The sequence below is a fragment of the Schistocerca piceifrons genome, chromosome 2 (genome assembly GCF_021461385.2).
Source record: "Schistocerca piceifrons isolate TAMUIC-IGC-003096 chromosome 2, iqSchPice1.1, whole genome shotgun sequence".
In the NCBI taxonomy this organism is placed as follows: Eukaryota; Metazoa; Arthropoda; class Insecta; order Orthoptera; family Acrididae; genus Schistocerca; species Schistocerca piceifrons.
Window position 1 is genome coordinate 10,743,966 of NC_060139.1, and position 18,493 is coordinate 10,762,458.

General features: G+C 39.4%; 1 protein-coding gene across 2 annotated transcripts in view; it reads left to right on the forward strand.

The window, feature by feature from the left end:
* LOC124776332 (dihydroorotate dehydrogenase (quinone), mitochondrial) overlaps positions 1–16,742 on the forward strand; it is a 48,714-nt gene extending 31,972 nt beyond the window's left edge. For both annotated transcript variants that reach the window (XM_047251271.1, XM_047251272.1), the window contains exons 7-8: positions 4,645–4,804; positions 15,155–16,742. In XM_047251271.1, coding sequence (XP_047107227.1) covers positions 4,645–4,804; positions 15,155–15,242 — 248 coding nt within the window. In that variant the 3' untranslated portion in view covers positions 15,243–16,742. The remainder of the gene's footprint in view (positions 1–4,644; positions 4,805–15,154) is intronic.
* The last annotated feature ends 1,751 nt before the right edge of the window (positions 16,743–18,493 follow it).

Genomic DNA, 18,493 nt, shown 5'->3' on the forward strand with positions numbered 1-18,493 from the left:
CTTAAAGATGATCTTTATTCAGCCAGAGAATAGTAAAGAGTGAGCACATAGCTTCTATGGGAATCTTATGAAATAAGAGGTCACACCACATTCAGGGAATCAGACCTGTCCCTGAATATTAGGTCAGGGTCCTAAACATCTATAGAGCAATGTGGTTCTAAAATGCCATCTGTCTTACATTTCAACAGTCTAATTGGTGCCATTAAATATTGCATAGGGAACCTGAATTCTACATCTACATCTACATCTATACTCCGCGAGCCACCTTACGGTGTGTGGCGGAGGGTACTTATTGTACCACTATCTGATCCCCCCTTCCCTGTTCCATTCACGAATTGTGCGTGGGAAGAACGACTGCTTGTAAGTCTCCGTATTTGCTCTAATTTCTCGGATCTTTTCGTTGTGATCATTACGCGAGATATATGTGGGCGGTAGTAATATGTTGCCCATCTCTTCCCGGAATGTGCTCTCTCGTAATTTCGATAATAAACCTCTCCGTATTGCGTAACGCCTTTCTTGAAGTGTCCGCCACTGGAGCTTGTTCAGCATCTCCGTAACGCTCTCGCGCTGACTAAATGTCCCCATGACGAATCGCGCTGCTTTTCGCTGGATCATGTCTATCTCTTCTATTAATCCAACCTGGTAAGGGTCCCATACTGATGAGCAATACTCAAGAATCGGACGAACAAGCGTTTTGTAAGCTACTTCTTTCGTCGATGAGTCACATTTTCTTAGAATTCTTCCTATGAATCTCAACCTGGCGCCTGCTTTTCCCACTATTTGTTTTATGTGATCATTCCACTTCAGATCGCTCCGGATAGTAACTCCTAAGTATTTTACGGTCGTTACCGCTTCCAATGATTTTCCACCTATGGCATAATCGTACTGGAATGGATTTCTGCCCCTATGTATGCGCATTATATTACATTTATCTACGTTTAGGGAAAGCTGCCAGCTGTCGCACCATGCATTAATCCTCTGCAGGTCCTCCTGGAGTACGTACGAGTCTTCTGATGTTGCTACTTTCTTGTAGACAACCGTGTCATCTGCAAATAGCCTCACGGAGCTACCGATGTTGTCAACTAAGTCATTTATGTATATTGTAAACAATAAAGGTCCTATCACGCTTCCCTGCGGTACTCCCGAAATTACCTCTACATCTGCAGATTTTGAACCGTTAAGAATGACATGTTGTGTTCTTTCTTCTAGGAAATCCTGAATCCAATCACAAACCTGGTCCGATATTCCGTAAGCTCGTATTTTTTTCACTAAACGTAAGTGCGGAACCGTATCAAATGCCTTCCTGAAGTCCAGGAATACGGCATCAATCTGCTCGCCAGTGTCTACGGCACTGTGAATTTCTTGGGCAAATAGGGCGAGCTGAGTTTCACATGATCTCTGTTTGCGGAATCCATGTTGGTTATGATGAAGGAGATTTGTATTATCTAAGAACGTCATAATACGAGAACACAAAACATGTTCCATTATTCTACAACAGATTGACGTAAGCGAAATAGGCCTATAATTATTCGCATCTGATTTATGACCCTTCTTGAAAATGGGAACGACCTGCGCTTTCTTCCAGTCGCTAGGTACTTTACGTTCTTCCAGCGATCTACGATAAATTGCTGATAGAAAGGGGGCAAGTTCTTTAGCATAATCACTGTAGAATCTTAAGGGTATCTCGTCTGGTCCGGATGCTTTTCCGCTACTAAGTGATAGCAGTTGTTTTTCAATTCCGATATCGTTTATTTCAATATTTTCCATTTTGGCGTCCGTGCGACGGCTGAAGTCAGGGACCGTGTTACGATTTTCCGCAGTGAAACAGTTTCGGAACACTGAATTCAGTATTTCTGCCTTTCTTCGGTCGTCCTCTGTTTCGGTGCCATCGTGGTCAACGAGTGACTGAATAGGGGATTTAGATCCGCTTACCGATTTTACATATGACCAAAACTTTTTAGGGTTCTTGTTTAGATTGTTTGCCAATGTTTTATGTTCGAATTCGTTGAATGCTTCTCTCATTGCTCTCTTTACGCTCTTTTTCGCTTCGTTCAGCTTTTCCTTATCAGCTATGATTCGACTACTCTTAAACCTATGATGAAGCTTTCTTTGTTTCCGTAGTACCTTTCGTACATGATTGTTATACCACGGTGGATCTTTCCCCTCGCTTTGGACCTTAGTCGGTACGAACTTATCTAAGGCGTACTGGACGATGTTTCTGAATTTTTTCCATTTTTTTTCCACATCCTCTTCCTCAGAAATGAACGTTTGATGGTGGTCTCTCAGATATTCTGCGATTTGTGCCCTATCACTCTTGTTAAGCACATATATTTTCCTTCCTTTCTTGGCATTTCTTATTACACTTGTCGTCATTGATGCAACCACTGACTTATGATCACTGATACCCTCTTCTACATTCACGGAGTCGAAAAGTTCCGGTCTATTTGTTGCTATGAGGTCTAAAACGTTAGCTTCACGAGTTGGTTCTCTAACTATCTGCTCGAAGTAATTCTCGGACAAGGCAGTCAGGATAATGTCACAAGAGTCTCTGTCCCTGGCTCCAGTTCTGATTGTGTGACTATCCCATTCTATACCTGGTAGATTGAAGTCTCCCCCTATTACAATAGTATGATCACGAAACTTCTTCACGACGTTCTGCAGGTTCTCTCTGAGGCACTCAACTACTACGGTTGCTGATGCAGGTGGTCTATAGAAGCATCCGACTATCATATCTGACCCACCTTTGATACTTAACTTAACCCAGATTATTTCACATTCGCATTCGCTAATAACTTCACTGGATATTATTGAATTCTTTACTGCTATAAATACTCCTCCACCATTGGCGTTTATCCTATCCTTGCGGTATATATTCCATTCTGTGTCTAGGATTTCGTTACTGTTCACTTCCGGTTTTAACCAACTTTCCGTTCCTAATACTATATGCGCACTATTTCCTTCAATAAGAGATACTAATTCAGGAACCTTGCCCTGGATACTCCTGCAGTTTACCAATATTACGTTAACTTTTCCTGTTTTTGGTCTCCGAGGACGGACGTTCTTTATCAACGATGATAATGTCCTCTCTGGTAAGCCGTCAGGTATTTTATCGTTTCGCCCAAGGGGGGGTCCCTCTAACCTAAAAAACCCCCGTGTGCACGCCACACGTACTCTGCTACCCTAGTAGCTGCTTCCGGTGTGTAGTGCACGCCTGACCTGTCTAGGGGGGCCCTACAGTTCTCCACCCAATAACGGAGGTCGATGAATTTGCAACCATTATAGTCGCAGAGTCGTCTGAGCCTCTGGTTTAGACCCTCCACACGGCTCCAAACCAGAGGACCGCGATCGACTCTGGGCACTATGCTGCAGATATTAAGCTCAGCTTGCACTCCGCGTGCGATGCTGGTTGTCTTCACCAAATCAGCCAGCCGCCGGAAGGAACCAAGGATGGCCTCAGAACCCAAGCGGCAGGCGTCATTCGTTCCGACATGTGCTACTATCTGCAGCCGGTCACACCCAGTGCGTTCAATAGCTGCCGGAAGCGCCTCCTCCACATTACGGACGAGACCCCCCGGCAAGCACACCGAGTGCACACTGGCATTCTTCCCCGACCTACCCGCTATTTTCCTGAGGGGCTCCATAACCCGCCTAACGTTGGAGCTCCCTATAACTAATAGGCCCGCCCTCTGTGACTGTCGGGACCTTGCCGGAGAATCGGCCACTGGCCCAACAGGCGAGGCATCCTGTGGTGGCTCGGAAACGATGTCATCACCACTAGGAAGCACCCCGTACCTGTTGGAAAGGGGTAAGGCAGCTGCCACGCGGCCAGATCCCACCTTCGCCTTTCGGCCAGGCACGCGCGAGCCCACCACTGTCCGCCATTCACCCTGGAGTGATGGCTGACCGGTAAGATGCTCACTGCCGGAAGACGCAGCGACATCAGGGGTTCCATGTGATTCCAAGGCCACCGAAGTAGGCATAGGTCTCACCACAGTTGCCCCAACGCCACTACGAGCCGACGCCTGCGCCTCGAGCTCGATGAGCCTAACAGACAAAGCCTCCACCTGCCCCCGAAGAGTGGCCAATTCTCCTTGCGTCCGCTCACAACAACCACAGTCCCTACACATGACTATGTTTACCCTACTCTATACGGTGACAAATTCCCAAGATAATCTGTAATCCAGAAAGATGGCACCAGTCGACTGTGTGGTGTTCTCAATGTGTCTCCACCTTGAATGATGCACTGAGCAAGGAGTTGGATTGTCATCACATCTTTCTTTTAAAGGCAGCTCATTGAGTGAAAACATCTTTTCATGTTATGTTACAACTACATAATTTCTCACTAAGCAATAATAACAATAATAATAATATTACTCCAGTGTTAGACATGACATAGCAAACTAGAATGAGTAAGGAAGGCAAAAAAGTAATGGCTGATTTTTAAAGCTGCTTGTGTATATTGGGCAAGTGGAGTATTAAGAAAAAAAGAAGTGTGTTTCTCAAAAACATTCATTTGTATAATAATATACTGGTACATTCAGCATGAATCTTATTACATTCTAAATTGAGTGAATGAGTCTTCATAAATGAAACAGTTTTGGTATCATGATTGAGCTGTTACAATTTCAATAAATTTTATTTTAGGAAAGATACCAATCATTGGAGTTGGAGGCATTTTCACTGGTCAAGATGCGTATGACAAAATATGTGCTGGTGCTTCCGCTGTGCAGCTGTACACTTCTTTCATTTTCTATGGTCCACCTCGTATTACACGAATTAAAAAAGAACTTGATGAGTTACTCAGGTACGTATTATCAATTTTATATTAACAGTAGTTCCCATATGAGTTAGGTGTACTAATGAAACACTGAAAATGTTAAACTTTCAACACTGCCCCCTTCACTCCTGGTACTTGGCTGTGAACTGTGGTATAATGGGATCTTTTAAAATATCAGGTTGCAAAATACAGAAATGTGATAGAAATATGATTCTTGCTTCATTTGAAAGGGAAAAGTAATTACAGTAGATGAATATGGTTTATTTTAGAATATGCCATGCAAACAGACGCTATAATGAAAAAGAAGAAGAAAAAATTGTGAAAAAACAGTTTTATATGCTCTCTCTGCTGAGTAGCACAGTTATTATTGTGTCTACATTTACAAAAATAGTTATGGAAAGTCTAAAAGTAGCTACCCTTAAGCAAGAGTTGTTGTTGTTGTTGTGGTGGTGGTGGTGGTGGTGGTGGTGGTGGTGGTCTTCAGTCCTGAGACTGGTTTGATGCAGATCTCCATGCTACTCCATCCTTTGCAAGCTTCTTCATATCCCAGTACCTATTGCAGCCTACATCCTTCTGAATCTGCTTAGTGTATTCATCTCTTGGTATCCCTCTACGATTTTTACCCTCCACGCTGCCCTCCAGTACCAAATTGGTGATCCCTTGATGCCTCAGAACGTGTCCTACCAACTGATCCCTTCTTTTAGTCAAGTTGTGCCACAAACTCCTCTCCTCCCCAATTCTATTCAATACCTCCTCATTAGTTATGTGATCTACCCATCTAATCTTCAGCATTCTACTGTAGCACCACATTTCGAAAGTTGCTATTCTCTTCTTGTCCAAACTAGTTATCGTCCATGTTTCACTTCCATACATGGCTACACTCCATACAAATACTTTCAGAAATGACTTCCTGACACTTAAATCAATACTCTATGTTAACAAATTTCTCTTCTTCAGAAATTCTTTCCTTCCCATTGCCAGTCTACATTTTATATCCTCTCTGCTTCGACCATCATCAGTTATTTTGCTCCCCAAATAGCAAAATTCCTTTACTACTTTAAGTGTCTCATTTCCTAATCTAATTCCCTCAGTATCACCCAACTTAATTCAACTACATTCCATTATCCTCGTTTTGCTTTTGTTAAAGTTCATCTTATACCGTCCTTTCAAGACACTGTCCATTCCGTTCAACTGCTCTTCTAAGGCCTTTGCTGTCTCTGACAGAATTACAATGTCATCAGCAAACCTCAAAGTTTTTATTTCTTCTCCATGAATTTTAATACCTACTCCGAATTATTCTTTTGTTTCCTTTACTGCTTGCTCAATATACAGATTGAATAGCATCGGGGAGAGGCTAAACCCTGTCTCACTCCCTTCCCAACCACTGCTTCCCATTCATGCCCCTCGACTCTTATAACTGCCATCTGGTTTCTGTACAAATTGTAAATAGCCTTTCGCTCCGTGTATTTTACCCCTGCCACCTTCAGAATTTGAAAGAGAGTATTCCAGTCAACATTGTCAAAAGCTTTCTCTAAGTCTACAAATGCTAGAAACGTAGGTTTGCCTTTCCTTAATCTTTCTTCTAAGATAAGTTGTAGGGTCAGTATTGCCTCACGTGTTCCAACATTTCTACGGAATCCAAACTGATCTTCCCCAAGGTCCGCTTCTACCAGTTTTTCCATTTGTCTGTAAAGAATTCACGTTAGTATTTTGCAGCTGTGACTTATTAAACTGATAGTTCGGTAATTTTCACATCTGTCAACACCTGCTTTCTTTGGGATTGGAATTATTATATTCTTCTTGAAGTCTGAGGGAATTTCGCCTGTCTCATACATATTGCTCACCAGATGGTAGAGTTTTGTTAGGTCTGGCTCTCCCAAGGCTGTCAGTAGTTCTAATGGAATGTTGTCTACTCCAGGGGCCTTGTTTCGACTTAGGTCTTTCAATGCTCTGTCAAACTCTTCACGCAGTATCATATCTCCCATTTCATCTTCATCTACCTCCTCTTCCATTTCCATAATATTGTCCTCAAGAACATCGCCCCTGTATAGACCCTCTATATACTCCTTCCACCTTTTTATGTATTTTATGTAATTCAGATGTAATTAATTTTGATGTTGTAATCTTGGAAGCACTGTGGGATACAAAGACCAAAGTTGCAGTTCTTGCACCACTATCTACTTTCCTTCCTTTCGTGGTTACCATTCTCTTCTTTCATGTCTGAGCACACTTTGCAGTATCAAGTTGTATTCACTCTGCTTGCAGTAGGTGGAACTGTCTTTGAAAGAGGCCATGCAAATGTTCTTTCAGTTTGTTAGGACGAATTGGGTTGTTGCTGAAAAAATGTCTCCTCGATTTTCAGCGTATTTCTTCCCCTGTATGTTTATAATGTCTACCACTTCAGTATTTCAGGTAAATTGATAGTAGCTGGGGAGCTGATATACTCTTGTCAGGGCCACTTATATTGTTTTTGTAGTCAATAATTACTTCTGACTTTATGATTTCTGCTGTTCCTCCCTTGGGCCTCGCTGAGATAGCGGTGGTAGTAGCCTTATGTTTTGTGGAAAGACAGTAAACATCACATATTGACTTCACTGCCAAGAGGTGTGCTTACCTTTGAAAATCTGCATGTTGCAGTCCTGTCCTGTTCTTCATACTGTAACCACTCTAAGAGTTTTATTTTCCCACTGCATGTCCTGAAGAGATGGGTTTGTGTAGTATCTATCCATACCTTTATTATGTCCTTTGCCAAAGTTCTCTGCATGCAATCTATGTACAAGGCCCTGGATACTGTTGTGAATATTTCCTACAGAACGTGTGTATAAATCACAGTTTAGCACAAATCTGATTGCTGAATGGAGAGAGCATACAATTGTATACCCCCCCCCCTCCCCCCCGCCCATATACACCCTAAAGCCAAACCTGCTACGAAAAGAACACATTGCCTCAACATACTGGGATGAGAACTACTTTGATATTTCCTTGCAAAAAAAATCACAAAAAGGCATTACTTTATGAAGTGGGCCATGCTTTTCTTCACCCCTGCTGACCTATGTGACATTACATGTGTAATGTGGACAGTATAGCTCAAAATCAATTGTGACTGAACAATTTACTCTCTTTATCTGTCTGCAGAAACTGGTCTGTTAACCAATAATCAATGAGTTTTGGCAATATGAGTATGCACATGTGCAAAATAGTACTACAAAATCAGTAAATTTCATGTGACTTTACTGCAGGCCATTTATACTGTACAGAGATTATTTTTAAATTGCCTTTACATTCCATTGTGTCAATAGCATACTGATTCCTTTCATTTTTCGTGTCTCAACTGTGCACTTGTTAAAGAAATAACTAAAATATTAAAACTCCTCAGTAGCATCTGAAAAATATGAGTTTACTCCAACTTCTTCCAGGAATGCAGGCAGTGTGGCTGATCATCTAGTTCCGAGTAGTCTTGTTGTCTTTCCTTAGCAATACTCACCTGAGCCAGGTACCACAAATTATGACTGATACTCTGTACCATTGTCTGCATAGCAAAAAAATCCTTACATCAGTACTCGAAAGTCACAAATGTGAATGAAATAGTTAACACAGTACAAAAAGGCTAGAATTAACCACTCACTTTACACCCAACATAAGCACAGGCGTACCTGAATCATTGCTTGTACTCTTGTCTGGAGAGTACAAATCCCACCCCCCACCCCCAACCCATCAGTATTTTCAATTTCTGATCCGGGATCCCCATATAAAATATCTCTTGTCAGTTTGCCAATAAGCGCTGTCCTCTGGTCAAAGAACGATGAACTGCCTCCATCTCGTGTGATGAAACAACTTCCGGGACATATCAAGTGACCTTCAGGTAGCCGATAGACACTCACCCATATGGGATACAGGCACCGTCAACATCAGGGTGAGAGCACCCATAGGGCATACAGATGCTGAGCTCTAAGTGTTAAGTTTGTAATTATCTTCCTTGCTGTGTAGTGATAGTTGAGATACCAGTATCTCATAGTTGAGATACTAGTATGTCATAATTGAGATACCAATATGTCATCAAGTATAAAGTGAGCATTTTAAGTAGGGTACCTAAAGATGGAAAAAAAGAGAGAATACAGCACGACATTTTATAGTGGAGGTTGAAACAATTCTCTTGCCAAAATTACATGAAAAACAACTCTTGCAGTTCTGTATCCAAGTTATGTACTCTTGTAGCATCACTAAATTGCTAATGTAGTCCATTTTTAAAGTTCAAGGAAAGAGAAATTATTTGCCAAAAAGTTCGATGAATAATAATATAAAGAAAGAGGTACTCATCTTTTTGTTTGTCCTTAATACAGTGCACATTGTTTTCCTTGGAGATGATCTCAAGCCTCAGGAGTTTGTTGACAAAATGAAGAAACTTTTTCATTACATCACATCACATGTTTTATTTCACATTTTAACTTGTCACAACAGTAAAAATACCTCATTCAGCTGATTAGCACTAAAGAGAGCTTTTTACCCGTCCCTTTAAGAGAGAAGATTACTGAAAGACAATTTGACACTTATTCATTTGACATACATTATAACATAAGCTTCTAGTATGTTCTAGAAGCTGTATTGCCCAAATTTATTATTATAATGACATCCAGTTTTTGTGTTATTAACAATTTAGCATAAACTTGTATTTTTCATTCTTGCAAAAATCAAAGGAATAAAATAATGATGAAAGTTACTTTATAAAGTTGCAAAATAGAAATTTTGGGATTCCAAAATATGCCATTAGTAATGCAAAATAGAGATTTTGGGGTTCCAAAGTATACCATTGGTAAAGGACAGAATATGCTTAGCTTTTACAAAATATTGAACTGTGTATGAAAGAATTAAGGATGTTTTTAGAACATCATAATGGTTTTCTGTTAAGTGAACAACAAATTTCCATAAAACATTACTTAAATGAAACTTGGAAAAATACTTGAAACATATGGCATTTGCTATAACTAATGTAAAGTGAAATCTGTAGTATAATTAATTTGTATGACCAAAAACTTTTACATTGAAGGATACAACTAATGTTTCAATATGTTGCAGAATAATTTGGAAAAGTATAGAATTTTTGTAAATACTTTGGGATATTGTGTTAGTTCAGTAGACATGAATCCTGTACCTTATAGCCACTAGAATGAGCGTTGCCCCCCCCCCCCCCCAAAAAAAAAAAAAAGAGAGAGAGAGAGAGAGAGAGAGAGAGAGAGAGAGAGAGAGAGAGAGAGAGAGAGAGATGGAATAGTAGCTTTTTGTAAACTGACAGTGGTATCACCAACTGTATTTGACATGAGGATTGACATAGGCTTCTAGGTAATTTTGGTATGTTATAAGTTTTATTGTGGCAGAAGTTTCATTTAGAAATCCAGAGTGGCCAAAAGGAAAACTATTCACCAGCTTCAGATGTTAAGTTTTCATTCTGATTTAGGGGTAATTTATTATAAAACTGATAATCACCGAAATGTTTCTAAAATAGAAGACAGTGCTGCAGTAATGATTTGAGAAAACCAAATCATTGTGGGAGAGAAGATAATAAGTATAATTTCTGATTATAGGAAATGTAGCTTTGCAGATTTCAGCCTGAGTTACTACTGTTTCTTTCCAGTTTTAAGAATTCTTATCTCTTCCTCCATAATGACTTGCACTGAACTGATGCCCCACCACTCCCTCCCCAAAATGTCTCCCTACACCCTCCAAAATCATCATCTACACATTAGTGTACATTTTTTGCAGTAGCGACTTTTTATAACATTGGGTAAATTCCTTCCAGTAAAAAGTAAATAAATTGATGTGGATATCCGCAACTGGGTAACATATTCGTAAAATAAGACACACTTTCATTTGTAGTGAGAATTTCTTATTACAATTGATGTAGATTCTTATTTTACAAAATAGTAAATGATTCTCATTGTTGTTGTTGTTGTGGTCTTCAGTCCTGAGACTGGTTTGATGCAGCTCTCCATGCTACTCTGTCCTGTGCAAGCTTCTTCATCTCCCAGTACCTACTGCAACCTACATCCTTCTGAATCTGCTTAGTGTATTCATCTCTTGGTCTCCCCCTATGATTTTTACACTCCACGCTGCCCTCCAATACTAAATTGGTGATCCCTTGATGCCTCAGAACATGTCCTACCAACCGATCCCTTCTTCTGGTCAAGTTGTGCCACAAACTTCTCTTCTCCCCAATCCTATTCAATACTTCCTCATTAGTTATGTGATCTACCCATCTAATCTTCAGCATTCTTCTGTAGCACCACATTTCAAAAGCTTCTATTCTCTTCTTGTCCAAACTATTTACCGTCCATGTTTCACTTCCATACATGGCTACACTCCATACAAATACTTTCAGAAATAACTTCCTGACACTTAAATCTATACTCGATGTTAACAAATTTCTCTTCTTCAGAAATGCTTTCCTTGCCATTGCCAGTCTACATTTTATATCTTCTCTACTTCGTCCATCATCAGTTATTTTGCTCCCCAAATAGCAAAACTCCTTTACTACTTTAAGTGTCTCATTTCCTAATCTAATACCCTCAGCATCACCCGACTTAACTCGACTACATTCCATTATCCTCGTTTTGCTTTTGTTGTGTTCATCTTATATCCTCCCTTCAAGACACCATCCATTCCGTTCAACTGCTCTTCCAAGTCCTTTGCTGTCTCTGCCAGAATTACAATGTCATCGGCGAACCTAAGAGTTTTTATTTCTTCTCCATGGATTTTAATACCTACTCCAAATTTTTCTTTTGTTTCCTTTACTGCTTGCTCAATATAGAGATTGAATAACATCGGGGAGAGGCTACAACCCTGTCTTACTCCCTTCCCAACCACTGCTTCCCTTTCATGTCCCTCAACACTTATAACTGCCATCTGGTTTCTGTACAAGTTGTAAATAGCCTTTCGCTCCCTGTATTTTACCCCTGCCACCTTTAGAATTTGAAAGAGAGTATTCCAGTCAACATTGTCAAAAGCTTTCTCTAAGTCTACAAATGCTAGAAACGTAGGTTTGCCTTTCCTTAATCTTTCTTCTAAGATAAGTCGTAAGGTCAGTATTGCCTCACGTGTTCCAGTATTTCTACGGAATCCAAACTGATCTTCCCCGAGGTCGGCTTCTGCTAGTTTTTCCATTCATCTGTAAAGAATTCGTGTTAGTACTTTGCAGCTGTGGCTTATTAAACTGATTGTTCGGTAATTATCACATCTGTCAACACCTGCTTTCTTTGGGGTTGGAATTATTGTATTCTTCTTGAAGTCTGAGGGTATTTCGCCTGTTTCATACATCTTGCTCACCAGATGGTAGAGTTTAGTCAGGACTGGCTCTCCCAAGACCGTCAGTAGTTCCAATGGAATGTTGTCTACTCCGGGGACCTTGTTTCAGCTCAGGTCCTTCAGTGCTCTGTCAAACTCTTCACGCAGTATCGTATCTCCCATTTCATCTTCATCTACATCCTCTTCCATTTCCATTATATTGTCCTAAAGTGCATCGCCCTTGTATAGACCCTCTATATACTCCTTCCACCTTTCTGCTTTCCCTTCTTTGCTTAGAACTGGGTTTCCATCTGAGCTCTTGATGTTCATACATGTGGTTCTCTTATCTCCAAAGGTCTCTTTAATTTTCCTGTAGGCATTATCTATCTTACCCCTAGTGAGATAAGCCTCTACATCCTTACATTTGTCCTCTAGCCATCCCTGCTTAGCCATTTTGCACTTCCTGTCGATCTCATTTTTGAGACGTTTGTATTCCTTTTTGCCTGCTTCATTTACTGCATTTTTATATTTTCTGCTGTCATCAATTAAATTCAATATTTCTTCTGTTACCCAAGGATTTCTACTAACCCTCTTCTTTTTACCTACTTGATCGTCTGCTGCCTTCACTACCTCATCCCTCAGAGCTACCCATTCTTCTTCTACTGTATTTCTTTCCCCCATTCTTATCAATTGTTCCCTTATGCTCTCCCTGAAACTCTGTACAACCTCTGGTTCTTTCAGTTTATCCAGGTCCCATCTCCTTAAATTCCCACCTTTTTGCAGTTTCTTCAGTTTTAATCTACAGGTCATAACCAATAGATTGTGGTCAGAGTCCACATCTGCCCCTGGAAACGTCTTACAATTTAAAACCTGGTTCCTAAATCTCTGTCTTACCATTATATAATCTATCTGATACCTTTTAGTATCTCCAGGGTTCTTCCATGTATACAACCTTCTATCATGATTCTTAAACCAAGTGTTAGCTATGATTAAATTGTGCTCTGTGCAAAATTCTATCAGGCGGCTTCCTCTTTCATTTCTTAGCCCCAATCCATATTCACCTACTACGTTTCCTTCTCTCCCTTTTCCTACACTCGAATTCCAGTCACCCATGACTATTAAATTTTCGTCTCCCTTCACTATCTGAATAATTTCTTTTATTTCATCATACATTTCTTCAATTTCTTCGTCATCTGCAGAACTAGTTGGCATATAAACTTGTACTACTGTAATAGGTGTGGGCTTCGTATCTATCTTGGCCACAATAATGCGTTCACTACGCTGTTTGTAGTAGCTTACCCACATTCCTATTTTCCTATTCATTATTAAACCTACTCCTGCATTACCCCTATTGGACTTTGTGTTTATAACCCTGTAGTCACCTGACCAGAAGTCTTGTTCCTCCTGCCACCGAACTTCACTAATTCCCACTATATCTAACTTTAACCTATCCATTTCCCTTTTTAAATTTTCTAACCTACCTGCCTGATTAAGGGATCTGACATTCCACGCTCCGATCCGTAGAATGCCAGTTTCTTTCTCCTGATAACGACATCCTCTTGAGTAGTCCCCGCCCGGAGATCCGAATGAGGGACTATTTTACCTCCGGAATATTTTACCCAAGAGGACGCCATCATCATTTAATCATACAGTAAAGCTGCATGCCCTCGGGAAAAATTACGGCCGTAGTTTCCCCTTGCTTTCAGCCGTTCGCAGTACCAGCACAGCAAAGCCGTTTTGGTTATTGTTACAAGGCCAGATCAGTCAATCATCCAGACTGTTGCCCTTGCAACTACTGAAAAGGCTGCTGCCCCTCTTCAGGAACCACACGTTTGTCTGGCCTCTCAACAGATACCCCTCCGTTGTGGTTGTACCTACGGTGCGGCTATCTGTATCGCTGAGGCACGCAAGCCTCCCCACCAACGGCAAGGTCCATGGTTCATGGGGGGGTGATTCTCATTATCAGAAAATTTCCCCCTTTCTATTCTATTGAATTAGTTTTTACAAGTTGTTTTACTAAGAACTGTAGGAAGATCTGCTGTTCATTTTTCTCTTAGTTCACCCATTTGTTGCCCTGTGGAAAGTGTGAGAAATTAAAATGCACCAGTCCAGAACTTAAGTATATTATCTATTTTACCATTTCACAATCTTTTGCACTGATCTGAGTGAGCTCAGTAGCCTATTTCTGCAGTTAACTGCTCTTTACCCAAGTGTTTTACCATTTCTTTTTTCTGTTTTGTATTTCTGGTGAAATGTCGACTATAGAAAGAATCATCTGTTATGTAAGACTTGTTAGTGTACACAGCTGTGGAGTGTTACTTAAAGATTCTGTAGAGGATTCGTCGTGATTGTCAATATAAATATTCACTCTGACTGTCACTCACTGTAGCTACAATTTCTTCCTTAATGCACTGCTGTCAATGTGTAAATTTTTAATATAATTGAAATGTTTGTCATCTCTGAAGTCAGTGCTGAAGAGTAAAACAAAAACCAAAGTGTAAAACATCAGCATGAAGCCACAGCAACAAAAGCCCATGAAAATCTCCACCTAATCAGTTTCAACTTTGTATAGCTCCTCAGAGAGAGGGTGTAAACAAGGTAGGCAGTAACATGTTTTCAGCCCACCAGGACTTCATGGGGAAAGGGGGCTGTATGTATAAACAAGGCATAGCAATTGAGTGTCATCCATGTTTCCCAAATACACACATTTGTAACCCTGGCAAAATCACTCCCGTGCACAAACAGATTGGGAAAAGTATAGTATTGTGTACTAACAAGACCATAGCACTCTAAGGATTAATTTTAGGTGAACTTGTACATTTCTTTAGCTATTTTAGTATTGAATGTTATAAATTTATGTGTGAGTCTGATTCATCACTCAGTTATTTAGAAGTATGCAATAACAAATAACCTAACAAAGACAGGAAGTTGTTTGTTTGTTCACCTGTAGAGTCTGTTGTGTCTCAGATTCAGTTATTCAATGAGTTCATACTGTTTGTTTTAGTAAAATGTTTCATTTATTTCAAGTCTTTCTTTCCTGAATACTGATGTGATTTGATTGTAACTCATTCACTACTATGATTATTTATTATTATTTTTCAGAATAAATAATTACCAGTCAGTTGAGGAGGCTGTTGGGACAAAAGCATTAAAACTTACAGAAAAGAGATCATGGTGGCCACTGTGGTGAAGACTGTATGGACACATTATTTATTACGTGCCATATGCAAGTGCAATTGATTGCCTGGCTTTTAAACCAGGAACAGTTGAAGTTTTTGAAATTTGTGTGTATCTATTTTTCAGCAGCTCTGTAAGGAGCTGTGAATGAAACTAAGTCACTAGTTGATAGTAGTCAAAATATTGTTTTACATTCATATGGAATTCACTGAACATGTATATATAGTGTCCTGACAGTAGGTAAATAATGCCATTTCCTTATCTTATGACATTACTTCACATAATACTAAACTCTGTATGCACCCAACACACACTATGTGCTGCAAATCAGATGAAACAAAAACTTCAGTATTTCAGCATGCAACTCTTTGTAGCATTCAAATAGTCATGAGCAGCTGATTATCATACTATCAGTGTTGTGGGAACAAACTAAAAGAACATAAACTGTCACTAATTGGAACTGTAATATACTGTGGTACTTTTGATCCATAAATGGTGCACAATTTCATTCAGAAGATAGCTGACAGATCCAGCAGAATAATTTGCGGAACATCTAAATACACTTATATTCTCTCCTTCATTTGAACTTTCAAGTGCATTTTCCTTTTTGTGTAATACTCTCCATTCATATAACAAATGGCAAAAAAAAATAAATAATATTGCTCAACCAAGTGACTGTTATATTAACAGCCTGGGATCAATTATATTGGTGAACCAGCAGAGAGGGAACTGTAAAACTTCTGCAGAATGCACTGATTTGTGCTCCAGTTCTCCTCTTTATTTTACTTTGGTGATAAAAGGCTGAAAGACTGTGCTCTCTAGAATTATTTAATGGTAGTAACTAACTTCAAACTGCATTGGCTTGATACTAGTTCACCAGTAACTATGAAATGCTGGGCACAATTTTGATGAGAACAGTACTTCAAGACTTTGTATTAATCCAGGTGCAAAAATATTTACATTGATACAGGTGTAACATTAACTTCCCTGTTTACAAAATCAAACAATTGTGATAGTTTATATCACAGCATTGGGGTGCTGTTAACTTCTAACACTTTGTTGTTATTACATTTTTATTTTTTATTGTGTATGGTTCAAAGTGAAACCTTGTAAAGTAAAAAACCAAGTTTTAGCTTTAACATTAAGTATTGATTAAATCATGTTACTGCTTTCCTAGGTTGCATTTTGGTAATGCACAGCTCCTCATGTGGAAGGAAGTTTAATGCAACCATTGTGTTTCTGTTTAGTAGCTGAATATGGTTGTGACATTACACAGTATATTGCTTGATGTTTGTGAAGAAAAGGGAAAGTCACATTTATATGCAGTTAGACACATACTAGAAACACATAGGCAGTCAATTCTGTAGAGTATTATTCTTAAACAACAGCTCTCTGGAAGTTTGCATTTATTGATAATTTTACAATGACTACACGAAAACTCAAAATGTCTTTTAAATCTGCTGTATTTCTCAATGGCATTTACTAATAATAAAACTTTCTTTAGCATTTTCAACATTGATTTAGTCCTTGCTAAAAGTATGAAATTACATTAATATGATTTGTTTCCAACATCATGATGAACCATTTCATATGAGTGGTTACTGTATGTGATGTTGGATCGGGAGAGAAATTTTTATTGCCTGGTTGTACATGACAAATGTACAATCATAAAAAAGGATCAGATCCCTAGATTAGGCATGACTTATGGTTCCAGTACTGAGGACGGCTGCAACATTTGCTGCTACATTTATTGATCTAAATTAACATAGGCTGCAGGCTACACTACAGATCAGTCTGCCACCATTACGCTCTAGCCATGAGTTTAGATATTGTTATTGTGGTCTTCAGTCTGAAAACTGGTTTGATGCAGCTCTTCATGCCACTGTATCCTTTGCAAGTCTCTTCATCTCGAAATAACTGTTGCAACCCTCATCCATTTGAACCTGAGTGCTGTACTTGTTTTGCGGTCCCCATCTGCAAATTTTGCTCCCCGCACTTCCCTCCAGTACTAGATCAACTATTCCTTGTGTCTTAGTATGCATTCTATCATTTGATCTCCTCTTTTAGTCAATTTATGCCATTTGATTCATTTCTCCTGAATTATTTTAAGAACTACTTCATTAGTTATGCAATCTATCCCTCAAATCTACAGTGTTCTTATGTAACACCCTATTTCAAAAGTTTCTATTCTCCTTTTGTCTAAACTGTTTATCACGCACATTTCACTCTTGTACAGTGCTACACTCCAGGCAAATGCCTTCAGAAGAGACTTCCTAACTCTTACATTGATATCTGTTGTTGTTGTGGTCTTCAGTCCAGAGACTGGTTTGATGCAGCTCTCCATGCTACTATATCCTGTGCAAGCTTCTTCATCTCCCAGTACCTACTGCAACCTACATCCTTCTGAATTTGCTTAGTGTATTCATCTCTTGGTCTCCCTCTACGATTTTTACCCTCCACGCTCCCCTCCAATACTAAATTCGTGATCCCTTGATGCCTCAGAACATGTCCTACCAACCGATCCCTTCTTCTAGTCAAGTTGTGCCACAAACTCCTCTTCTCCCCAATTCTATTCAATACCTCTTCATTAGTTATGTGATCTGCCCATCTAATCTTCAGCATTCTTCTGTAGCACCACATTTCGAAAGCTTCTATTCTATTCTTGTCCAGACTATTTATCGTCCATGTTTCACTTCCATACAAGGCTACACTCCATATAAATACTTTCAGAAATGACTTCCTGATGCTTAAATCTATACTCAATCTTAACAAATTTCTCTTCTTCAGAAACGCTTTCCTTACCATTGCCAGTCTACATTTTATATCCTCTACTTCGACCGTCATCAGTTATTTTGCTGCCCAAATAGCAAAACTACTTTAAGTGTCTCGTTTCCTAATCTAATTCCCTCAGCATCACCCAACTTAATTTGAATACTTTTCGCTGAGTGTTTTTTGAATTTTTTTTTTCTATAAACCTTTTTACAGTAGTTATTTAAAAATATGTTGACACCAACCCAAACAACACTTTTCATTATTGCCGGGGATGAATGTCCATTGCAGCATAGCCCATCAAATAATAAAAAGTCATTTTCTTGAAGAGTAGCAAGTGTTACTGCACAGGCAATAGCATGTGTATTCGTACAAACAAGAAAATCTCTTTCATGCTCTTTGAGAAATTTGCTGACAACAATATAAGTGTAGACAACCATATTAACAGAATCTTCCGTCGGTTCTTCGTAGAACAATATTATAATAAATGAAAAG